The sequence below is a fragment of the Macaca thibetana genome, chromosome 16, assembly GCF_024542745.1.
Source record: "Macaca thibetana thibetana isolate TM-01 chromosome 16, ASM2454274v1, whole genome shotgun sequence".
NCBI classification, from domain to species: domain Eukaryota; kingdom Metazoa; phylum Chordata; class Mammalia; order Primates; family Cercopithecidae; genus Macaca; species Macaca thibetana.
In genome coordinates, this window is record NC_065593.1 from 64,098,721 (window position 1) to 64,122,083 (window position 23,363).

The 23,363-nt window shown below is 59.7% G+C and overlaps 4 protein-coding genes across 13 annotated transcripts in view; 1 reads left to right on the forward strand and 3 right to left on the reverse strand.

Annotated features, from left to right (window-relative positions):
* Positions 1-16,357, forward strand: part of RECQL5 (RecQ like helicase 5) — a 39,874-nt gene extending 23,517 nt beyond the window's left edge. For both annotated transcript variants that reach the window (XM_050764202.1, XM_050764201.1), the window contains 12 exons: positions 11,844-12,062; positions 12,264-12,363; positions 12,503-12,539; positions 12,673-12,731; positions 12,818-12,891; positions 13,232-13,325; positions 13,667-13,801; positions 14,034-14,575; positions 14,747-14,837; positions 15,068-15,292; positions 15,529-15,598; positions 15,696-16,357. In XM_050764202.1, the coding sequence (XP_050620159.1) occupies positions 11,844-12,062; positions 12,264-12,363; positions 12,503-12,539; positions 12,673-12,731; positions 12,818-12,891; positions 13,232-13,325; positions 13,667-13,801; positions 14,034-14,575; positions 14,747-14,837; positions 15,068-15,292; positions 15,529-15,598; positions 15,696-15,796 (1,747 nt within the window). In that variant the 3' untranslated portion in view covers positions 15,797-16,357. The remainder of the gene's footprint in view (positions 1-11,843; positions 12,063-12,263; positions 12,364-12,502; positions 12,540-12,672; positions 12,732-12,817; positions 12,892-13,231; positions 13,326-13,666; positions 13,802-14,033; positions 14,576-14,746; positions 14,838-15,067; positions 15,293-15,528; positions 15,599-15,695) is intronic.
* The window catches only part of SAP30BP (SAP30 binding protein), a 161,946-nt gene that overhangs the window by 65,295 nt on the left and 73,288 nt on the right, over positions 1-23,363 (reverse strand). The window lies entirely within an intron of this gene.
* On the reverse strand, positions 1,590-23,348 carry SMIM5 (small integral membrane protein 5). 2 transcript variants are annotated; one of them, XM_050764495.1, is made up of 4 exons: positions 23,345-23,348; positions 8,937-9,013; positions 2,666-2,831; positions 1,590-2,202 (listed from the first exon to the last, which is right to left on the reverse strand). In XM_050764495.1, exons 3-4 carry the CDS (start codon positions 2,790-2,792, stop codon positions 2,096-2,098), a joined length of 234 nt encoding a protein of 77 aa, XP_050620452.1. In that variant the 5' UTR covers positions 2,793-2,831; positions 8,937-9,013; positions 23,345-23,348; the 3' UTR covers positions 1,590-2,095. The 2 variants fall into 2 exon arrangements, with proteins under 2 accessions (XP_050620452.1, XP_050620451.1); XM_050764494.1 differs by lacking the exon at positions 23,345-23,348 and having other exon boundaries at positions 2,666-2,826; positions 8,937-9,294.
* The window catches only part of MYO15B (myosin XVB), a 37,189-nt gene continuing 30,187 nt past the window's right edge, over positions 16,362-23,363 (reverse strand). For 4 of the 8 annotated variants that reach the window (XM_050764134.1, XM_050764135.1, XM_050764136.1 and 1 more), the window contains 17 exons: positions 23,161-23,272; positions 22,882-23,051; positions 22,327-22,478; positions 22,101-22,164; positions 21,940-22,009; positions 21,432-21,508; positions 19,365-19,438; positions 19,158-19,273; positions 18,953-19,047; positions 18,759-18,836; positions 18,567-18,663; positions 18,290-18,435; positions 17,969-18,084; positions 17,541-17,674; positions 17,225-17,358; positions 16,974-17,114; positions 16,362-16,803 (listed from right to left, as the gene is read on the reverse strand). In XM_050764134.1, the coding sequence (XP_050620091.1) occupies positions 16,726-16,803; positions 16,974-17,114; positions 17,225-17,358; positions 17,541-17,674; positions 17,969-18,084; positions 18,290-18,435; positions 18,567-18,663; positions 18,759-18,836; positions 18,953-19,047; positions 19,158-19,273; positions 19,365-19,438; positions 21,432-21,508; positions 21,940-22,009; positions 22,101-22,164; positions 22,327-22,478; positions 22,882-23,051; positions 23,161-23,272 (1,854 nt within the window). In that variant the 3' untranslated portion in view covers positions 16,362-16,725. Of the gene's footprint in view, positions 16,804-16,973; positions 17,115-17,224; positions 17,359-17,540; positions 17,675-17,968; positions 18,085-18,289; positions 18,436-18,566; positions 18,664-18,758; positions 18,892-18,952; positions 19,048-19,157; positions 19,274-19,364; positions 19,439-21,431; positions 21,509-21,939; positions 22,010-22,100; positions 22,165-22,326; positions 22,479-22,881; positions 23,052-23,160; positions 23,273-23,363 lie in introns of those variants that run through there. The other 4 variants (XR_007720309.1, XM_050764139.1, XM_050764140.1 and 1 more) reach the window with 4 other exon arrangements.

Here is a 23,363-nt window from a genome sequence, read left to right on the forward strand (position 1 = left end):
AAGGAGCAGAGAGGAGTGAGTCCTGTGAGGGCAGAGACCGAATCCTGTGTGGACTTAGCAGTTGTGTACCGCCTGCCCTGGAGCGGCCATTCGGCCTGTCCGTGTCCGGGGCTGTCTGTGGTTCCCACCTGGAGCAGCTGGGCTGGGGAAGCAGAATATTTTCTAGCAAAGGGCCTCAGCCTCAGCTGCCCTGGAGCAGGGCTATTCTTATGCTGATGAAAACTGGCTTGTGGAAAAGTTACCCAGGCTGCTTCCCTGTTGACCATCTCCCAAACAGAAGGCTTCCGGAGACCCCCCAGCCCTTGCTGCTGGGAATGGAAAATGCGGGGTTTCCTGTCCATCCACTCTGCTGTGTTTTTCTTCTGGGAGGGACGCCTCACTGGGCACCACCCCAGCTCTTACCTGTTGGGTCCCACCCACTCCTGTGAAGGTTATTTTGAGACAGAGTTTGGGGTGTGGGTGTTTTGGGTATAGGGTTGGTCGATGGAGGATAATGGGATTAGAGCGTTATCTGTCCTGCATCCAGGAGGCCAAGTTCTGGGTCTTGGAGCCCTGGGTGTGGTAAGCAGAGGCTCTGGAGCCAGATAGGCTGGACTCAGGCAGGCTCTGCTGCTTTTCAGCTGGTTGAACTTAGACAAGTCACCCAGCATTGCTGAGGCCCAGTTTCCTCATCTCTAAAATGGGAGTAACAGTGGTATCTTCAACGTGGAGGTACTGTGATGAGTAAATGAGTTTATCTGCACCAAAATGCTGAAGACGATGCTGAGTATGTGTAACCCCTCAGTAAATTTAGCCATCTTCATCATCATCATCTTTATTCTGAATCCTGTTCTTTGGAGGGGGCTGAGAATGGGCAAATTTTTGAATTTCTTTTCTTTTGTATGAAAACATTTACTCTCCAGGTCTTTAACCTAAACCTGTCAGACAAGTCCGTGGACACTAGAAAGTGAAACCAGAGGGTGAGAGCTTCCCCTCTCTGCCTGCTATTGCCAGTGTGGCCTGGACTGCCAGCTGGAAATGGCGGGGGTGTGACAGTGGCTGGCATTCCCCTCTCCATGACATGTTTCCCAGGTAGACAGGGCTCTGCTCCCAGGTCGCAGGCCAAGATGATGGAAGCATGTGAAAAACACAGACTTCTCGTGGCTCTGGGGAAGCCCCGGGGAGGCACCTCAGGATGCTCTGTCTGGACCCATTGGCATTTCTGGAGCCTCCCCTCACTCCTGGGTTCGTAGCTCTACCTGGAAAGTTCTCTGGAAAGTGTGGGGTGTGCCAGCCAAAGGTGCAGGCAGTGGACAGATTGAAGTGCCATTCCTGAGCCTAGCTCCTGCCTTTGGGCAAACACAGTCTCTGCCACTGCAGAGTAGTGCCTCGGCCTGGCAGAGCTCATTAGCAGCTGATGCATGACAGGAATTTCGTGGCACCATCCACGGGTCCCGTGGTGTTACCGCCTGTGTGGCACGCTTCTCTGCGTGGTTTTCCAGCTTTTGTGGGCACAGGGAAAGCAGAGGCCTGGGAAGGACAGGCACCAGCTATACCCCCTCCCGATGCACAGAGCCCAGCCCAACCTCAGGGAGTCCGGCACCGCAGAAACATAACACAAAAGCTTTTACTTGGAAACCGGCAAATACTGGACTAGAATACTGACATGCTTACGCTGTGGCAGGAGCTCGGATGCAGAAGCTATTGCACAAAGCCCCTCTGATTGCCTTGCTCCTCTTTGGCATGGATCAGCAGAGCCCCAAGGGCCAATTGCCCACAGGTAGGGGCTGTTCTCCATCAAGGTATGGGGACCCCTACTTCCTTGTTTTGTTAAAAAGTGCAGGTAGGCGAAGAAGCCCAGGCAGTTGACCCAGTCTTTGAAACAGCTGACTCCCCAGCACCCAGTGTCCACTGGCAGATGAGAGGTTTGCACCTATACCAGCCCTGGTTTCCTTGGTAGGGCTCAAGTTGTCAGTGTCCAGGTACCTGGGCCGGGCCAGAGCTAGGGCCAGGGGAGCCTGGTCTTGAGGGGTGAGGGCTGCAGGGCCAGGCTGATGGCCTGTGTCATAGCGTTGGTCATCTCCTCTCCAGCTTCTCCTCAGCCATCCCCTGTCCGTCATGGTGGTGTCGGCTGCACTTGGACCTTCCTGCCTCTCTGCTCAGGGCAGCAGCAGTGAGTGCAGCAGCAGCTGCAGGCTATCAGCAGCAACAGCAAAACAGTGGCTGGAGGGCCGGGTGAGAGCACGGGACTCAGGCTGGGGAGAGAAAGGATGCCCGTCCTCCTCCCAGAGAAACCCACTGCGTGCCAGGGTCTTTCCCCCACAGGTCTGGTGGAGAGGTCAGAAAGACCAGAGAGGCTGGTGAGAGGTGTTGACGGTCCCCACGCCAGCCGCCAGGACCAACCTCCTCCATGTTGTATCTTCTGTTTCGCTGCCCAAGCCTGGCTCCCATCATCCCCGTGTTTGGGATCCCGGGGTACTGCGGGGCCCAGTCCCCAGCACCACCCATCACCCAAGCAGCATATCAGAGGATGAGGGAACTCCCTCGGCTTCCCCCAAAGGACAACTGGTTTTCCTCCTTGGTCCGGGAGACACCTGCCACCTCTGCCAGCCCTGTGGCTGGCACCATGGTGTGGTCGCTCCCAGATGCCAGGGAGAGCCATAGGCCTCTGAGTGCCCCAACTAACCTGTGAAAAGGACGATGACTGAGAAGGCCACGATCTCCACGGGCTCAGCCTGGGGCAGTCTCTGCAGCTTGAGCAGCAGCCTCTCACCCACAGCACGCATCTCCTGCACGAAGTCGGTGGCGGCCATGCTGCGCTGGCTTCGGGTCGGGGCTCCTGCCGGGCTGTGCTGGGGCAGAGAGAACACCTGGAGCCTCCACGGCTGGCCCCACACTCGCCGCAGCACTGAGATTCCACCCTCGCACCCATCCGCAGCCCGCAGAACAAGTTTGTCAGGTCTCGCACATTGCACCCCTGGTGACTTCCACCTAGTGGTGGCCCTCAGTCCCCACCCAGCTGACACAGCTCAGGGTGGAGGAAACCGGTGAGGACAGTGAGACCAAGGGCTTGCTTCGGGGGCTGCCAGCCAAGGCTGAAGCTGGTGGTGGTTTCTGTCTTCGCTGTTCCGTTCCCTTGTCTTGAGGTACCACTCCTAGGTTTTGCCCAGGTGCTTGGGACTGGCACAGCTCCCTCCTGGCACCCGGGTCCCCTCGGGGTGGGGAGACTGGCATAGGATGCCAAACTGGTTATCTTGCCTTCCATCAATGTGGGGACAGAAGGAGCAGGTTCTCCCAAGAGCAGGTTCATGGGGCTTCTGGCCAGGGTCAGTCAGAGGTGAAAACTGCCCCCGTCTCCCAGGCTGCCTAGCCTCTCCCACCAGCCCAGTTTCTGCACTCATGCGTGTTCTGCCGGAGGCAGGAGGCTGCACCGTGTCCCTCCAGGTTTTGCCAGGGTTTCTGTCCTGTCTGTTGGGAGGGGGTCAGGAGGCCCAGGATGTCAAGCCAGCCCTTCCCCTGCTGGCTTCATCTGTTTCTCTGGCCTGACCAGGAAAGTCCTCTCCACTCCCAGCCCTGCCCCAGAAGAGCCTCTTCCTGTCTCAGGGTGCCCAAGAAGCCCAAGGTGCAGCTCCAGGCTGAGGCTGTCGGGCTGTTGTGTCTTTGAGCCGCTTTCCCCTTCTGCCTCTCCTGTGGGCATGAGGGAGCTGGTGCCTCTTCCGAGAGGGGCCAGAGACAGCCTTGTCCCAACCCAGCCTGATCCTGTTCACCAAGGCAGTTGCTCTAATCCAGGGTGGTGGTGGGGACAGGTGGCCAGGGGCTCGTGCCCCTGTAATGATCATTGCCTCATCCCGGGTCTCAGCCGGTTCTCGCTGGGATGGCTGCAGTCAGTGAGGCCGGTCACTCCCAGTGCTGCTGCCTTGGCAGAGCTGGTTTAGAACCACCATGAAGGTCATTGAACAGAGCCCTCCACCCTGCACTTGGCCTGCGGCCATCCTTGAGGCCATGTGGCGTTTGCATTAGCACCCAGGATGGTGAGGAACCCCCGCCTGCTGAGGCAGCCCACCTACTGCAGAAGGTCGGACTCCCTGCTGGCCCCCAGTTAGTCCCACTTGTGGTCACTTAGACCTTGCCCCCTCTTCTGCCTCATAGTCCTTCAGAAGGAAGGTGGCAGCCGGCATGTACCTTCTGGATTTCCTTCTCTGCCAGGGGCCTGCTCTAGTGTTTTCAGCTGCCCCTCCTTGAATGCCACTTCCATCTTCCTTTTGTGACATGAACAGGTTGCTTCATGTCTCTGATATGGAATGAGATGCTCATGTTTTGAGGCTGTTGGGAGGACTGACCATCTAGCAGCATGTTGTAGACAGCCACGGGGGTGGTGCCCAGCACATGAGAATGCCCCCCTGGGAGGACTCTCACTGGCTTTGGGGGCTATCACTCCCGTGCACCGTCACTAGCACCCCCAACACCTCTTAGGTGCCTGTCCTAGGATGTCTGTGGTGTGTGCCCTGAAGGAAGGCAGGCAAGCTGGAGGTGGGGAGCCATGGTTTTGGTTTTGGTTTTGGTTTTTTTTGAGATGGAGTTTCCCTCTTGTTGCCCAAGCTAGAGTGCAATGGCATGCTCTCAGCTCACTGCAACCTCTGCCTCCCAGGTTCAAGTGATTCTCCTGCCTCAGCCTCCGGAGTAGCTGGGATTACAGGCGCGTGCCACCATGCCCAGCTAATTTTTGTAGTTTTAGTAGAAACGGGATTTCACCATGTTAGCCAGACTGGTCTCGAACTCCTGACCTCAGGTAACCCGCCCTCCTTGGCCTCCCAAAGTGTTGGGATTACAGATGTGAGCCACTGCGCTTGGCCTTGGGAGCTGTTTTTTTAAGTGACAATGAGGGTGGCAGGCAGAAGATGGCTCCGTGGAAAATTAGGTGAGTTCCTGTCAAAAGCAGGAGGTTCCCTGAGTTAGATCCACCCAGCTTCTCACACCTCACCTGGAGTGACTACATTTCTGCAGAGGTGAGGATCTCAGTTTTCAAATGTACTGAGAGACATAGGGTCCTAGAATGCCACAGATCATCCATTCCCACCTCCTTCCTTCTACACATGGGGAAACTGAGACCCAAGAGAGCAAGCAGCTTCTCTGAGGTTACACAGCAGGACAGGGCCTCAGCCAGCACCCCCACTGGTGCCCCCGCTATCTCCCCATGGAGGCCTGTCTCCAGCTTAGACCAGCAAGATAGCCAGGAGCAGCCCCCCTGAGGGCACTGCCCTTGCAGTGGGCTCAGTATAGCAGCCAGGGCCCAGAGCCCCCTGGAAGCCAACCGGCTGTGCTCAGCCAGCCCCAGCCCACGTTGTGGATCTGAAGCTGCTTTTATCAGCATATCGCCTCCAGGCCGGGGCCACACCAGGCCCTTTGAGACTACCTGGAGTCCTTGTCACCACAGGTACAGGTCTTGTGTGCCTAGCCAGCCTGAGCGTAGGACTGACCCCTCTGGTCAGACCGAATGGGACATTCCCTCTGGCCAGGTGGAGCAGGCTTGCACAAGGAGAGTGGTCCCCTCTTGGTCCGGTACCTCCTAGCTTTCCAGGTTCCGTCATTCTTAGAGGGACGACAATGCCGACAGTGTCCCTTACGGGACAGTTGGTGCATGGTTCAGGAGCTCGGCTGCCTTTCTCCCCTCCCTCTCTGCACTTGGTCTGGCGTTTTCAGCTTGATTGGCACTGTGCCTACACAGCCTCGTGTAGCCCAGCAGAGACACTCCTTAAAAGAGGACGCGGGCAGGGAGAGTTAGCAGGGGGGAGCTTTTCCTTATGAGCGAGAAGTGGCATGGAGACCTGGGGTCATGCTCACCAGAACAGGGAGGAAGATGGTTGGACTGAGGCTAAATTTACTGGTGCAGGAAAAGTGGGGTTTGTTGCTGAGGAGCTCTGGCCAGCCTCCAGGGTCTGCAAAGTGGGAGAGCTGCAGACTCATGCTGGGTGGACCCCGGCCCCCAGCTGGGAAAAGTGTCAGTTCCCAGCAGCAGCAGGCTGCGGCTGTGGATAGTGGCATAGCTTGGTGCCCAGGGCTTCCCTAGGGGGCTGACTGGAGGCTGAATTTGCCAGCCAGGCATGGCCAGCCTCACCCAGCCCTGGGGTCTGACCCAGGGGTACTCAGACGATATCCTGTCACACAGTGAGCGGAAGTGGGACCATTGGACGTGGCTGTTCTGCCCCCAGAGAGCTGGAGAGGAACCCCAGGACCCCCTTTGTTTTGCAGTTGATCTCTTGTCATTTGGAGCATAAGCCCGTGACTGAACCTTCATGGAGCAGGTGGGGGAACAGGGGGTTCCTGTTCTCTAAAGAGGAGGACGCGCATTCCAGCCAGTCCCCAGCCGGTCTTCCCAGCGGGCTATTTAAAGCCAGGCCAAGGAGTGCCTGACGCTTGGTGCCCAATATAACCAGCAGCCGTCAGGTGACTGTGTGGCGTGTGCCCCAGCCGCGGCTCCTAAGGGAACCTTAGTGTTCCCAGCTGTGGCGAGGGGAACATGGGAGCGCTGAGGCTGGCCACCTCTCCTCCCCTTTCCCTTCCTAGGTTTGGCAGGAGGAAGGCAGGGAAGCCCAGGAGGGCTACTGATGATCCTGTATTTTTCCAGTCTTTCTATCTCAGGTTCACCCAACACCTTCAGAAACCACCCTTCCCACCTATGAACCAGGGCAACTAGAATCCCTCCCAACCCCACGCTCGGTAGTGCCCACCTGTGAACCAGGGCAACTAGAATCCCTCCCAACCCCACGCTCGGTAGCGCCCACCTGTGAACCAGGGCAACTAGAATCCCTCCCAACCCCACGCTCGGTAGTGCCCACCTGTGAACCAGGGCAACTAGAATCCCTCCCAACCCCACGCTCAGTAGTGCCCACCTGTGAACCAGGACAACTAGAATCCCTCCCAGCGCCACGCTCAGTAGTGCCTTGGTTGGAGGTTTCTCAGGATCCTCAGGGGTTCCTGAGTGGCTGCCAGAGCAAGTAGTGGCTTCCTCTGGCCCTAAGAGGGAGTGTAGCCCAGCTGCCACCAGGCCATCCTGCTGCCCAGGCTGCCCAGCCAGCCCTGCTTGGAGCCTTCAGAGGGTGCGCCCTGGCTGCAGTAGTGGTCAGCACAGGGGAAACACGCAGGGCAGGGAAGGCTGACAGAGCCGGAGGGATGGGAAGCATTCCTTTGTGTGGCATCTCCTGGCACACGGAGCCTTGCAACAGGCAGGCATCCCGCAGGCCAGACAGCTGCCACTTGGTCCCGAAGCTTCCCTGTTTCCTCCTCGCAGAGCTGATACTACAACCCCAGGCGCCCCACAAGGAAGGGCTGGCAGCAGGCGGCGTGTTTGAGACTGATAAGTGAGGTGTGCTGGCGGCGCAGGGCCCAGAGGGCTGCTTGCTCTGCCCTGTTGTTTCGTCATGGTGGGTTTCAGCCACTCTTGCCCTACTGGGCATTATCTTGCTTGAGGTCCAACTAGAAGGAGGCATAACTGACACTTGTGGGAGATTTGCAGGGTCCTGTGCCTGAGCAGCCGGGGGGATGCCCCTGTTTCTGGCACTGAGCCTTTGGGTGACTCCCCTTTTTGCCCTGGCTCCAACTAGAAGTAGAAAGTGGTGCTTGAACCCCTGGCAGGCCCTGCTCCTGTAGCCACCCAGGACAGGAGGAAGCGCTTTGTGCTGCTGGTATTAGAAACAGTAGGCGCTCCTTCTGCAGCTACAGAAACTGGCCATTCATTCCCTCTCCGTCCTGGTTCAGGGACTATGTTGGAGAGACCCTGTCCACTTGTGTCCTGTGGATGCAGGACAGGGATCCCCACCTGCCTGCCTGGGGCGTCTTGTGAGTGACAGCCAGTGGGGTTTCCAGGCTCACCACTGTGCCCTCACCCCCACCTGGCCTGACTCTTTCCCTGCTGTGCGCCTCCCAACACCACAGGAGCTCGTCTCCACAGGCACCAGCCCCAGCCGAAGCCCCCAGCCTCTGCCAAGCTGGGAACACGTGGACTGGTCCTTGGTTTCCACATTTCCCTGGGTCATTGTTTTCCTTTCTTACTAGATGCCAGCTTGTTTGCTTTGAGGAAAACATATGGGAGGTGGTGGCTTTAACGCTGGCTTGAGGACAGGGAAGCAGGAGTAGGCAGCCTCGGCTCACGGGCCCTGCCCAGGAGGGCTGCTCTCAGTGCTCCCCAAAGAACCAAACAGTCGGGCCCTGCTTCCTTAGGGGCGGTGTCACATCAACCTGTGCGTCACAGTGGCACAGCAGAGGTCCTGGTTGCCAGCGTGGTCCCTCCCAGCCTCATTTCTGTGACCTCCCCACCTGAGCCTGGGTTGAAAGTCAGTCATCCAGGTTCCTGGTTTGGTGTTCAAGGCTCGTCACCAGAGGGAGATCTGGAAGCTCATGCAGTTCTAGGAGGGCCCAGGGAGGAGGACCCAGGCTGAGCCCTGAACTGAGAACACCGGCAGTGAGTGGGCCAAGCCCCCGAACAGACACAGATGGGTGGAGTCCTGCTGCATGCTGGGGGTGCCACACACTGGCTGGGCAGACCCCGCACTGACCTCGACAGGGCTCTGCCCTAATCCTGGGAAAAAGGGAGGCTCAGCAGGCCGGCAGCCGTTCTCTTCCAAGCTGGACAGCCAAATCCCTCTTTTAAGCCCCCTGAATAAAAGAGCTGAAATGAACTTGCAGAATAAGCAGGCCCTCGGGGCCCCTCTGCTGCACAGCAGGCGGAGCGGGAGGCGCTCTGAGCAGAGCCCCCGGCCCTCCCCTAGTGCAGGGTCCCAGCAGGAGGGAGAGTGCAGGTGCGTGCAGGAGGCTGCCTGATTTCCCTGCAGGAAAGTGACCCAGCGTGTCCCCCAAGACCTCTCCGTGTTTATGGTAGACTGTGGCCCTTCACCCTGGGGGCAGGAGACCCTTGCTGCTCCCTCACTATCCCCCCTTCTTCTGTGGCCATTTCCACTCACCTGGGAGCTCAGGTGTCGGGGGCTGAGCAGCAGTGCCCCAGCGCGGAGCCTCCACGTGCTGTCCTCGTACTTCCTCCGTGGGTGCCGGGTGCCGCTGCTCCCCTGGGCGCCTCAGCCCAGCCCCTCTGCTGACAGCCAGCTGCTGTCTCTGCCTGGCTTTTTTGTTGTTGGTCGTCCTGGAGATCCAAGTGTCAAATTACCGTCGCGAGGGGGAGCCCGAGGAAGCCCTGCTTGGGAACTTGTCCTCCAACTTCATGTCCTGGTGCCTCACCTCTGCCCTGAGAGGGCTGCTCGGGGACAGGATGAGCTCCCTCTCTCCTCCTCCTTCCTCCTTCCCCCTCCTCTCCCTCTCCCCTACTCCCATGCCGTGGGCTGGGCCTGAGTTGGGAGCTGAAGAAAGAAGTCGGCTCATGCAGTTCTAGGTGGGCCCAGGGAGGGCCTCCCTGGCCAGGAGGACCCTGGGGAGGCGCCACCTGAGCCTGTGGAGGGGAGTCCTGCAGTGCTTTCAGATCTGGGGCACCCACCCTGCCCTCGGGAAGGCCACCCCTTCTGTCCCTCTGGCCACTCCCTGGCTGGCCCCTCCCTCTGGCCTCTCAGGAACAACAGTAAACAGTGGGGAGCTGGTGCCCTCCCAAGCCGAGCAGGAGGCTTTGCAGCCAGTCCCTGGGGAGGCCCTTGTACCACTCAGCGTCTGAAGGCGTCCTGGGGGAGAACTTGGAATCCTGAGTGATCTGGGAGTGGCCTGCGTGCCCGGCAAGGCACCTCATGTTCCTCGTGAGGTGAGGGCCTTCTGCCGGGGCTGTGACTGCACTCCTGGCCCAGCTGTCAGGGCAGGGCTCCAGAGTCCAGGGGCCGGGCCCTGTGACATTTGCCTGGTTGTGCCACCCAGCAGGCCAGGCTGTGTGGAGAGAAACTGACCCCAGCCCCGCTGTCAATGGAGCTCTTTGAGTCCGAGCACAAAACCCCAGTGAGTCAGGGCTTGGGGAGGGCAGGGGGAGGAAGCCAGTCATGTGGTCACACCACTTGGATGCCAGAGCCTCCCAGAAGGCTGGACAGGCGGCCGCTGTGCAGATGCACGGACTCTTGGGGATGGACCGTTTGTCGCATTTACTCTTTGGAGCAGAGTGGGGGCAGGAGCACCCTCTGGTGGCCGCCTCGGCTGTCCCAGCCCAGGTCAGGCTTCCGAGCTGCGTTCACTCAGCTAAAGGAAAGTCAGCCAGGCCCTGCTTCCTTAGGGGGGTGTTACAATCAGCCTTGGATCTTTGAGCCTGCGCCTTGGGGTTGCAGCCCCTCAAAGGGCTTCTTGCAGCCCCAGCAGCGCTCACACTGGGAGGAGTTCTAGTTATAGCAGTTAACACCAGCTATTCTCGTCCCTGGGATGTGGCACCCCAGACAGCCCTGCCTCTGTTCCAGCATCTCCTCTTGGGCTTCCCTACCCTGTGCCACGTTCCTGGGGGCAGGAATGGCTGTTTGTAAGGAGCCTGAGAGAGCTATGGCCCCTCTTGCAGCCTCTGCACCTGCCCCAAGGGTCGACAGCCACCCCCATGCATAGGGAACAGAGATGTGACAGAGCCTCCTGGGCCAGCCAGAGGCTGCTCCCTGCTCCCAGCATGGGCAGAGGCCACTCACCCCAGGAGGGCTGCAGCAGGGTTGAGACAGAGGAAGACGAGAGGAGGACTCCAGGCAAGGCTGCGTCTCCCTGGCTAAGGCCCCACCTGTGACACCCTCAGAAGTTGATGATGGGACATATTACTACAGAGTCATGCCTGCCTTAGCAATGCAAATAAGTTTTGAGAAATTTAACTTGTCATTGCACAGTCACAGAGTATACTTAAGGAAATCAAACGGCAATTCCAGGGAAGAGAAGGAAAAAAAAATATTAAGCGGCATAGCCTCCTACACACCCAGGCCATGTGGTACAGCTTGTTGCTCCTAGACTATAAACCTGTACATCATGTTACTGTCCCAAGTACCATATGCAGTTGTAACACAGTGGTATTCACATATCTAAGCACACATAAGCATAGAAAAGGTACAGTAGAAATACAGTGTTAGAATCTTAGGGGACCACTGTTGGCTGTGCAGTCATTCCATGAGGTGTGACTATACTGTAATGCACTTCAGACATCTCAGCCATCTTCACTCAGTCCATGAGGTCGGTGCCTTGCTGCACCATCTTTTTTTTTTTTTTTTTTTTTTGAGACAGAGTCTCGCTCTGTTGCCCAGGCTGGAGTGCAGTGGCCGGATCTCAGCTCACTGCAAGCTCTGCCTCCCGGGTTCACGCCATTCTCTTGCCTCAGCCTCCCGAGTAGCTGGGACTACAGGCGCCCGCCACCTCGCCCGGCTAGTTTTTTGTATTTTTAGTAGAGACGGGGTTTCACCGGGTTAGCCAGGATGGTCTCGATCTCCTGACCTCGTGATCCGCCCGTCTCGGCCTCCCAAAGTGCTGGGATTACAGGCTTGAGCCACCGCGCCCGGCCTGCACCATCTTACTGATGGGAACGCATAGGCTTTAGGAGGTGAAGTGTGTCACCCAAAAGACAGCCTTCATGACAGAGCCGGCATCTGCACCCAGAGTCTGAACTCTGTGCAGTACATCCCATTGCCAGAGGACAGAGGGGAGGAGCAGAGGAGTAACTGGACAGAGTGGGGTTCATATCCTGCTTCCCGGGAGACCCCCATGTGTTGCGTGACCTCGGGAAAGTTTGTTCACCTCATTGTCCTCATCTGTGTAGTGGGCAGAGCCAAACGATGCCCGGTGCGGCTTGGATGAGATGAGGGGTGTGGGGCTCCTGGCATGATGCCGGACATGGCAGTGCTCGCTCAGCCAGCGATTAGGGCTCGGGTGAACAGATGCCAGCCGGCTGGGCTCTCCACCCCTCACCTCTGCGGTGCTGCCTGCTCCAGGTGCCGCCATGCTGCCATTGCCAAGTACTTCGGGGATGCGCCGCCTGCCTGCGTCAAAGGCTGCGACCACTGCCAGAACCCCATGGCCGTGCGGAGGCAGCTGGAGGCCTTGGAGCGCAGCAGCAGTTGGAGCAAGACCTGCATCGGGCCCTCCCAGGGGAATGGCTTTGACCCCGAGCTGTATGAGGGAGGCCGCAAGGGCTACGGGGGCTTCAGCAGGTAAGGGGCCAAGAAGCCAGGGACTCTAACCCACTGGAATCGTCCGGCATTCCCTTGGTGCTAAGGCCAGACCAGAGGTGCTACGATGCTGCAGTCCCCCCTTGGGCTGGTAGGACATCAGGGACATTGCCATCCTAGCAGCAGCACACATGGGGAGGGCAGAGTCCAGGCCAGGGCCACTCATGCCTGGCCTGTCCCTAGGTACGACGAAGGTTCTGGAGGCAGCGGGGATGAAGGCAGAGATGAGGCCCACAAGCGGGAGTGGAACCTCTTCTATCAGAAGCAGATGCAGCTGCGCAAGGTGAGGGGAGGCGCTCGGTGGCCTGTGCGGGGCCCCTGGTGGCCCCCTGCTCGCACCTCTCAGCCCCTTCTCTGGTGCTGGATGGGACTGTCCTGTGGCAGGGCAGGACACCTCATGGACCCTTCATGTTGTCCTCCAGGGCAAAGACCCCAAGATAGAAGAATTTGTACCCCCAGGTCAGTACAAAAATGTTCCTAGAGGCTTGCGGCCTCTTCCCGGGGCATGGAGGGAGGATTCTCATCTAGGGTGTGGGGGACCTCAGAGTGCAGAAGGTGGAATGAAAAGACCAAGGACCTCCCCCACCAACAGATGAGAACTGTCCCCTGAAAGAGGCTTGTAGCAGGAGGATCCCCAGGCTGACTGTGAAGGTAAGAGACGGGCAGCTCCTCAGACACCCCCCAGGGCCGTCCCCCAGCCTCGAGGCCGTGTGACCAATCTTACTCTCCTGTGCCAGGCACGGGAACACTGCCTGGGGCTTCTGGAGGAGGCGCTGAGCAGTAACCGCCAGTCCACATGTACCACTGATGAGTGAGTTCCACAGTCACTGGGCAGAGGAGCCCTCCAAGCTCTCGTTCCCTTGGAGACTGCAGGACACTATCAACCCTGGCCTGTTTGGGCCACCTCTCCCCAGATTGTACCTCTCCTACTCCAGGGGACTGCCCCTAAACCCCACCAGGGCCAGACATGGCTGCAACTTAGGTGCTGCCAGCAGCTGCTGAGGGACAGTAAACCACAGGGTGCCCAGAGAGTCCTAGTCAGAATCCCTGTGCCCAAGGCCTACCCCACCAGGCCTCGAGTCCCACAGGAGCTTGGCAGGGAGAAGCCCAGGCCCACCTGATACCTTGTGCCGGTTACCTTGCACCCACAGAGCTGACCTCCGGGCCAAGGCCGTGGAGCTGGAACATGAGACATTCCGGAATGCTAAGGTGGCCAACCTGTACAAGGCCAGCGTGCTGAAGAAGGTGGGCCTGGTGCAGGCGGACCAAGGGTTGTTGCAGGGGCCTCTCCATGCTCTGAGGCAGAAGCTGTCTGCCAGCTCTCCGGGCACGGGCACCCCAGAACCCACCCTCCCCAGCCCACCCCAGAGACAGTTTATGGGGGTAGAGCTCCATTCTCCATTAGCCGGAGGTGTTTTTAGCCAACCCTGTGAGGATGGGAGGCCTAAAACTTGCCCAGTAGTTAGTTGTCTGCAGCCACTGGCCACAGAAACCCACTTCTAGTGCCTAGTGGAAAAGGAGGGCTGGGTGGGGCACGTCAGGAGGAGCTGGCGGGTGCCACAGCCTCCCTGCCCATCCCTGCCCAGGTGGCTGATATCCACAGAGCCTCCAAGGATGGGCAGCCCTATGACGTGGGAGGCAGTGCCAACAGCTGCAGTGCCCAAGCTGCGCCCCCCGAGCCCAATGAGTATGACATCCCACCGGCCTCCCATGTGTACTCGGTGAGCTGTGGCCCAGTGGCCTCCAGACCTGTGACCAGGAAAGGCTCCACTTCCCCTCTGCCTTCAGGGGTGCACCTCTTGCCATGGCCTGGCTCCCCACCAGGGTCCTGCCTGCCTCTTCCCTCCCACACTCCTGAGAGCCCCGGCCCAATGTGAGCGACTGGTCCAGCCAGCGGAGCCCTCGACGGGGCCTGGTGGGCTGAACCTCCTCTCCTCCTGCTCACATTTACAGCTCAAACCCAAGCGGGTAGGAGCTGGTTTCCCCAAAGGCTCCCGCCCGTTCCAGACGGCCACGGAACTGATGGAGACGACTCGGATCAGGGAGCAAGCCCCCCAGCCCAAGCGGGGAGGCGAGCATGAGCCCCCGAGCCGGCCCTGTGGCCTCTTGGATGAGGACAGGAGTGAGCCCCTCCCTGGGCCCAGAGGGGAGGTCCCTGGAGGCAGCGCTCACTGTGGGGGGCCCTCCCCTGAGAAGAAGGCAAAAAGTTCCTCTGGGGGCAGTTCCCTTGCCAAGGGCCGGGCTAGCAAGAAACAGCAGCTCCTAGCCGCAGCGGCCCACAAGGATTCTCAGAGCATCGCCCGCTTCTTCTGCCGAAGGGAGGAAAGCCCAGCTCTGCTGGCCTCAGCCCCAGAGGCAGAAGGTGCCTGCCCCTCCTGTGAGGGGGTTCAGGGACCGCTGATGGCCCCAGAGAAATACACAGGGGAGGAAGATGGAGCCGGGGGACGTTCGCCTGCCCCTCCCCAGACTGAAGAGTGCCTCAGGGAGAGGCCAAGGTAAGGGTAGAGGTAGTCATAGAATCTTCTGGAATCCACATGGCAGCATCCCCTTTGCTCCCTGGGCGTCTGAAGCTCAGAGCTCATCCCTAAGATGGGCTCTCCTAGGCCTCCTAGGATGAGGGAGCCGCTAGGACCCAGAGCTGTGATGCCTGCTCTTCCCTCCACCAGCACCTGCCTGCCCAGAGATCAGGGCACCCCTGAAGTCCAGCCCACCCCTGCAAAGGACACATGGAAGGGCAAGCGGCCTCCATCCCAGCAGGTGCCGGCAGGGATGAGGCCGTTGGGAAGGAGAGAAGGGCTGTGGGCGAGGCCAGGAGCTGTTGTGCCCTGGTCAAGGGGTCAGGGAAAATCAGCGCTTCTTTCCACACCCGGCGGCAGATGGGCTGGGCTGGTGTGGGGGCGGCTGGTGTGGGGGCCTAGTCTTTGGAGGAGGGGAGCAGGTCAGTGGAAGGGAACTCAGGAGTGACCCTCTGCTGTGGCCCTTCTCAGGAGAACCCAGAGAGCCAGCCTCAGAAGAGACTGCGCCCCTCAGCCAAGCCCTCCGTCTTAGCCGAGGTCAAGGGCAGCGTCTTGGCCAGCGATCAGGGCACCTTGAATCCCACAGCTCAAGACCCCTGTCAGCTCTCAGCTCCTGGCATCTCCTTGAAGGAGGCTGCAAATGTTGTGGTCAAGTGCCTGACCCCTTTCTACAAGGAGGGCAAGTTTGCTTCCAAGGTAGGGGGAGTGGGTGGGCTCTGCCTTCTCCCAGGCCTGGGGTATGTGGGTGTCTTGGGGGCGCGAGGCAGGGAGTGTGAGCCCCAGAACACGGTGGGTCAGAGCAGGCTGGGCCAGGGCCAGTCCCGCACCCGTCCTCCCTGGGGCCTGCCTTGCCGTCGGGTCATGGCTTTGGGTCGCTCTGGGGGTCAGGGCAGGGTCCTGCTCTCTGCTTCTCTTCTGCCTCTCCCTTCCAGGAGGTGTTTAAAGCCTTCGCCCGCCACCTCTCACACTTGCTGACTCAGAAGCCCTCTCCTGGAAGGAGCGGTGAGCGCTGGCATTGCCAGGGCCAGGAGGCAGTTGGGAGGGTGGTCTACAGGGAGGAGGCTGACACTCGCGTCATGCCCCCACCCTGAATCTGTAGTGAAAGAAGAGGCCCAGAACCTCATCAGGCACTTCTTCCATGGCCGGGCTCGGTGTGAGAGTGAAGCTGACTGGCACGGCCTGTGTGACCCCCAGAGATGACCAGCTGGTGGCTGGGCAAGGCCCGCATCCTCCACCAGATTCTAGCACGGGCCAGCCCGGGCCTCGCCTGCTTTTCTGAGTCCTCCTCCCTTCCAACCATACTTGGCTTTGGGGATGACCCCAGACACCCCCTGAATCCAGGTCAGAGGTCAGCCCACCTTTCTTTCTGCTTGCAAAGCCTATAGACCCTTCTCAGAGCCTCCCTGCCTCTCCTGGCCCTCATGGCTGGGTTTTCTAGGACACATGTCCGGGACAGAAGGTGGAGGGTGGTGGAGCTGCTGCCAGAAGAAGGTGAAGGAAGAGTGGCCCCTCCCCGAGTTTTAAGTCAGGACAAGGCCCACCTGTCCAAGGTATTGGGACCTATTCAGGGGAACCTCAGGTCCTCCACCCACTCCCCATCCATTACGATGCCAGCTTCCAGCCTTGCCCAGGTCAGAACTGTGGCAGAGGAAAGGCAGCCAGGCCCCGTTTCTGCTCGGCTCCTGCTCAGGAAGGCCAGGCCGGACGAGGTGTTTGGGAGAGGAATAAAGTCGTGTGGTGGCGCATGCGCTCGTGCACACAGCCCTTTTCTCCGGGGAGTTTTATTTCCTCAGCAGCTGTTTCTCCCATGCCTGGGATTGTGCTAATGTGGGGCCTGGGCGGAGCCTGGGGCCGGTGGGCGTCTCCCTCAGACTGGGCAACCTCAGATTCCCCAGGCGAGTTCCTGCAGCCCTCTTTGGGCCCAGGCCGTCCTGGAGGGGCTCTGGCTGTTTTCTTTGCCTGTTGGTGACGTGATAGCAGCCCCTGCCTCATGGCCTGCATGTGGGCCGGCTGGGCTGTGCTGTGGCAGGTTCTGGAACAGTGGTCTGATAGCATCCAAGGCAGACCATCTGGGTGAGACTTGGGCCAGGGGAGGCCTCACCCTCGTCTCTCCCTGGCCTACACTCCTCTCAGTTGACGCTGGGCCACTCAGTGCAAGAGGCACTGCTGTCTATCAGGAAGACAGTGGTGTATAGCAGCTCCTGGGCCTGCCCAGAGAAAGGCCTGTTACAAGAGGGCTCCCCAACCAGCCCCTCGCCTCTGGCCAGCACTCCGGAGCAGTGGGCATCAGCCTGGGCCTGGGCTCCCACTGCATGCCATGCCGGGGCGAGGTCCTCACATCCACCTTTCCAAGGTGGCCAGAGGCCTGGCCACTCACCTGTGGCAGCTCAAACCAGATGGTCTGGGGGTTGTCAGCTGAGCCATAGTTGACTTCCAGGCCAGGGGGCCCCTTCTCCTCCAGTGGGCTTAGCAAGTGGAGCCGCTGCAGGCTCTTCAGGGCAATGCGACAGTACAGATTCTGGGGGCAGCAGAGAGCAGGGCTGGTCTTGTCTCCAGGGAGGGGTCACTGTGGGTGATGGAATGGCCCAAGGGTCCCTCGGCCAGAGCTGGGGCAAGAGCCCTGCCCACCTGGGAGCTGGGGTCCATGAGGATGAGATGCTGGCGGTTGAGCCCCAGGAGAGCGGGTCCCGACAGGGCCTGCATGCTCACTCTCAGCGCTACGTAGACGGTATAGCCGAAGAGGGGCAGCTGGCTCACGGCCTCTGCGGGTGGAGAGGGTGCAGGCAGGAATTCTGACTGCTAGGGCCCTGGAACCTGTGCTGCTTGGCCCCTCAGGTCAGCTGAGAGGGACAGGGCAGGTGCAGACCCCTCCTCGCCCCTCTACCTGCATTCCTTCCCTCTTGGCCTCCAGCCCCCACCCCAGCGGTCCCAGCCCCAGACCCACCAATGAAGCTGATCTGTGCTTCCTGGGGGCTGTGTCCTCCCAGCTGTCTCAGCTCCTGACCCATCAGGTTCTTGATGGAGGCCATGTTCACCTGCCGTTGCAGCTGCTGTGGCACATAAGCTAGCAGGTCCTGCCTAGGATGCGGGGCCGGAGTCAGTTTGGCCCCTGACCACCTGGTACAGGGCTGGGCATACAGCATGTGCCAAATAACTGAACCAGTGCCTATTGTGGGCAAGACTAGGGATCCATACACATAAATGAGGTGAGGGCCCTGAACCAGAGGAGCTCACGGTGGGGTGGAGAGGACAGATGTCCACCAGGCCCCGCTGCTCTGGGCCAGTCCAGTTAGGGCCAGGAAGGGTACCAGTCAAATGGCCTTGACCTTGGAGAAGGGGAGGGGCTTAGGGGCGGGAGGTGCCCCCACTCACTCTGAGGGAGTGTTCCTGTTGGCCTTGCTGAGGTGCTGCAGGGCGGCCAGCCTGGCGAGCTGCGCGTCCGCCTTGGCACTGACCGGCAGCTTCCCCTGGAGGTAGTCCCGCAGCACCTGTGCGGGGAGCATGGTGAGGAGAGCAGAGGTGGCCCAAAGCCCCCATCAGTTGGTGGCTCTAGGGGCTCAAGCCTAGTTTTGCCACCGTCACCCCCCAGCCACCACAGACCCACACCCTTGTGGGGAGGGGGGCTTGGAAGTCGCCCAGGCAGGAAGCCGCGCCCTCAAACTGCAGCAGCGGCTCGGAGGCAGGCAGGCTGACCTGGCTGTAGTGCGTGCTGATGTAGATGGAGTTATCGAAGTGCAGTGGGGTCTCCCAGCCGAGCCGCCGGCTGTGCAGGCTCACGTCCTGGTCCACTGCCACGCTGTTGAGGTATTCAGCAGGCCGCAGGGGCCGCACCAGCTTGCCTGCATGGGGACCCTAGGTCCACCGCTGCTCAGACCACGCACACCCCACCCTGCCACCCCAGCAGAAACCAAACCACCTCACCCCCGGGTGGGGGAGGGGCCCCACAGTGAGGCTCCGTCCCCAAGCTCACCCTTCTCTTTGATGAGGAAGAGGGTGAATTCCTGCACTTCCTGAGGCTCTGTGATGCCCATTTGCTGGCACAGTTCCTCCTGCACTTCTGCTGCCACCTGGGCATGTGGACAGGCTGTGATGAGGGGGAGGGACGCTGGAGGGCCCAGAACTGATGCCCAAGGCCACCTCCCTTGGTGGCCCCCAAGCTCACCGTGAAAGTATGGATATTCGTCTTGTAATCCACACCTCCTGGCAGGTGAATAAGAAGCAGGCGAGTGGCTTGTCCTTTCTGCCAAGGCAGGTTGCAGGGTCAGTCAACCAGTGGTCAGTCGGCCAGTGGTCTCCTGTGGGGGACACCCCCCCACCCCAGGGTGTCCCACAATGCCCATCCACCACCCCCAGTACCAGGAAAGCCTTCATTTCACCCGGTGGGAGCATCCACCGGCGCCCCCCATATTTGACTGTGCGCTGGAGGTGCTCCTGGCTGCTCCGGGCCAGCTCTGCAGAGGAGCCAGGCTGGGGTTATGAGGTGGCCAGGTCTCCCCGAGCCCTCCAAGTTCCCAGTCCTAGAAACCCCTGCCCCCCCTCCATCTCCCCCTCCCACGGGCACCTTGGCTGGGGCCTGAATCCTGGAGGAACTTGGTCAGGTAGGGCATCAGCCTGGTCGACGGAGAGAAGCAGCCTGTGAGAAGGCTGAGGAAGCTCCAGCCTCGAGTGCAGTGTTCCCTGCAGGGCAGAGAGCTCGGGCTTCAGGCTGGCCAGGCCACAGTGCCCAGCTGCCCCCAGAAGCCTCTCCACCCCACCGGTCCCCACTCACGGCCGGGGGTGTCCCGTGACCTGCTTGATAACCTGGCAGTAAATCTCATCCCTCAGTTTCTCCTCCTGGCACAGCTGCGGGGATAGGAAGGGCAGGTGGGGTGAGGGATGGGAGTGGTGAGCCTGGGGTCTGAAGCTCTGGAGAAATCCTGCTAGGCCGTGGGCGGGGGCTGGGTCAAGCTGTCTCCCTCAGCTTAAGAGCATCACTGCACTGGCTACTCAGTCACTCTCTTTGCTGCTTCCCTGTCTCCCTCTGCCACGCAGGCTGGAACGCGATGGCGTGATCTCGGCTTACTGCAATCTGTTTCCCAGGTTCAAGCAATTCCCCTGCCTCAGCCTCCCGAGTACTATAGGCGTGCCACCACACCTGGCTAATTTTTGTATTTTTAGCAGAGATGGGGTTTCACTATGTTGGCCAGGTTTAATCTCTGACTTCAGATGATCCGCCCATCTTGGCCTCCAAAGTGCTGGGGTTACAGGTGTGGGCCTCCGTGCCCGGTCTTTTCATATATTTATTTTATTTTTTGAGACAATCTTGCTCTGTCGCACAGGCTGGAGTACAGTGGTGCCATCTCGGCTCACTGCAATCTCCACCCTCCTGGGTTCAAGCGATTCTCCTGCCTCAGCCTTCTGAGTACTACAGGGGTGCTCCACCACGCCCAGCTAATTTTTGTGTTTTTAGTAGAGATGGGGTTTCACCATGTTGGCCAGGTTGGTTTAGAACTACCTCAGGTGATGCACCCACCTTGGCCTCCCAGAGTGCTGGGATTACAGGCGTGAGCCACATGTCTGGCCCCTGCTTCTCTGATCTCTTAGTCATCTCTGCTGGCTTCACCTTAACTCCTTGACCTCTGAGCGGTGCCATGCCCTTGAACCTCTCTCTGTCTGCCCCTCTCCCTGTGGCCTCAGCTGCTCCCATCTGATGAGGTGCCTGCCTCCAGCCTTCTCCCTTGAACCCCAGACTCCTCCACTGGGAAGTCTGGGATTTCAGACCTCACGTGTTCAAAACAGATTCCTCCACCAGCCAAGACCTGCTCCTTGAAGACAGTAGTTGTCCTCCTTCCCGTAGCCCACATGCGATTGGTCAGCACACACTGCTGGCTCTGAATCTTCTGCTTCTCCCTTGCTGCCAGCACCATCCCTCACCTGGGACCACTGAGATAACTTCCTTTTGCTTTTAAACTTAGGCCCCCAGAATCCCAAACAACAGCCGAGTGACCCTGTGAAACGTAAGCCGAGTCTCTCTCCAGAATCCTCTTGGTGGTTTCCCATCTTTCCAAAAATCAGAAGCCAATGATTTTACAAGGCCTGTGGTGGCCTGGACCCACCGTCTGCTCCCCGTCCTCATCCTCTGTTCTCCGTGCTGCTCACTAGTCTCAGCCACACTGGCCTTGCTGGTGTGTGATGATGCCGAGGCTTCCCACCACACCTGAACTGTTGCCTGCCCTTCCGTGTCACCCTGTGCTCACTCCTTCCCTCCCTGTAGGAAGGCTGCCACAAAGCCTTCTCCACTGCAGCAGCCCCTTCCCTGCATTCTTTTTTTTTTTTTTTTTTTTTTTTTTGAGTCTCGCTCTGTCGCCCAGGCTGGAGTGCAGTGGCCGGATCTCAGCTCACTGCAAGCTCCGCCTCCCGGGTTTATGCCATTCTCCTGCCTCAGCCTCCTGAGTAGCTGGGACTACAGGCGCCCGCCACCTCGCCCGGCTAGTTTTTTTGTATTTTTTAGTAGAGATGGGGTTTCACCAGGTTAGCCAGGATGGTCTTGATCTCCTGACCTCGTGATCCGCCCGTCTCGGCCTCCCAAAGTGCTGGGTTACAGGCTTGAGCCACCGTGCCTGGCCTTCCCTGCATTCTTACTCTCCAGTGACCTCTCACGCCCAGACACATAAGTTATCGTAAGCACTGCAGAGACTTAGCCTGCTGGCTTCACAGCCACACCCGCTGCATGCAATGGGTGTTCAGTAAATAGTTTGGAATGATTTGAAGGACAGTGACCAAGAGAAGGGGATCTCCTTCAAGCCCAGACAGGAGGACAGGCACAGGTGCTGGGCGTCACACAGCCCAGGCTTACCTTTAGCAGTTCATAGAGCAGATCCATCTCATCCTTGCCCCGGGGCTTGGACTGGTCACCCATAAACCGCATCAGGGCTGCAGGCAGGATAAGAAACAGGGCACACAGCTGGGGCTGTGCTGGGGCTGGCCCCGGCTCATGCTGTTGCTGTGCAGGGACTTCACCTGCCATCTGATGCCTCACTCTCAAAATGCATGGATGCCAGCCAGGGTAGCTGGTTGTAGCTTGACTCATGGGGAGACTGAGGCTCCTGGGTACCAAACCCCACACAGCACATAGCATCCTCTGGACCCATGGACTGCCTTCCAACCCCAGACTCCACACAACCCACAACCCTTGGGTGGGAGTAGTAGGCGGTGAGGGCCCTGGAGTCCAGGAGCCACCAGTGAGCTTCCCGGAGTTGGCAGACTGGGATGGAGCCAGGCAGAGCTCAAGGAGATAAAGGGACCAGACACCCAGGTCCATGGCACTGCAGACATGGGGACCCAGGATGCCCATGGCCACTCACCCAGGAAGCTGGCCACAGCCAGCTTGTTCACGTCATCACTGAGGCTGAGGAGCGACTCCTGAATGGGAGCCTGTGGCCAAAGAGAGGAGGCTGTGGGTCTGGGGGCTGCGGGGGTCAGAGGGCAGATCCATGGGCCAGACACCTCCCTGCCTCTCCCTCACCTTGGTGTACTGCACCAGGCTGTCTGTGTCCTTCCCTGTAGCACCTTCATCTGTCTGGCCCGGCCTGTGGGGGGCAGGGGGAGACAGCCCAGCTTGTTTGGCCCTCCTGCCCTCATCCCAGCCAGCCAGGCTGGGCTAAGAGCACAGCCTAGTGGTTCAGAGCAGGGCGCGCTCTCTTGGGAAGACTGAGGATAGACAGGCACAGGGGTCGGCCCAGTGCACTCACAAGGCCTGGGACTTCCGGAAGTAACGCAGGGCGAATTCCTGCATGGTGTAGTTGTGGGAGTCGGTGGACAGAGAGGCATAGGACACAGAGGAGGGCAGGCTGGTGGCCTCCGAGTCGTCACTGTGTGCCTGGCTCCAAGGGTGGGCAGGGCGCTGGGAGCACAAGAAACCTGGTGCCACCTGAGTGTCCAGTGCCCTGTCCCAGGGGTCCTGCCCCAGCCCCATCCCTCCCCAGCCAGACACCAAAGGAGCAAGACCGGAAGCCAGGAAAGTGAAGAGCTGTTTATTAAGCATCTGCTAGGGCAGCATTGAACTAAGTGCCACACGGGACCCAAGAGCAGCGCCCAGCCCAGCCCTGCCCTGCCCTGCCTGCAAGGAGTGCACAGTCTTGCTGGAGAGACAAGGCGAGCCATCAGGAGGGGGCAGAGGGGCAGCCACAGGAGACGGACAGCAGGGTGGTCCCACTGCATGGCAGCCTCGGGAGCGGTCAAACCCCTTTCCTTCCTCAGTCTCAGGCAGGCCTTGCCTGTGGTTCTCCTTCTGCCATCTTCCTCACCTCTGAGGCCCTGTCCCACCGAGCCAGCCCTGGTTCCCCGTTGGACAGCTGACCCTTGTGCCAGCCACTCCTCTGCTCCTTGGAGAAGGAAAAGTCGGGAGCGGCAGCCGGCTGCACTATGTCCGCAGGAAAGAGTCCGGAACGGCCCCCGGCAGAGCCAAACTGCCAGCCTGGAAGGCACCCAGGGATGTGGCTCACCCGCCGGACCCTCCGCCCCTAGGCAGCCTCTGCCAAGTGGATGCCCTCCCTGTGTGAGCCCCTGCCGGCCTGTGGCGATACCTGGCTCCAGGGTGGCCACCGGCAGCAGCTTGATGAGGTCCCCACGGTGGAAGCTGAGGAGGCTGCAGTTGTCAGTGATGTAGCTGCGCAGGGCGATGACATAGCCAGAGTCCTGCGGGCAAGCGGGTGAGGGCCTGGAGCAGGGAGCCTGCCTGCGCCTCCCTGTCCTGCCTTCCCACCTGCTCCCCCTGCTGGCCTCCCCC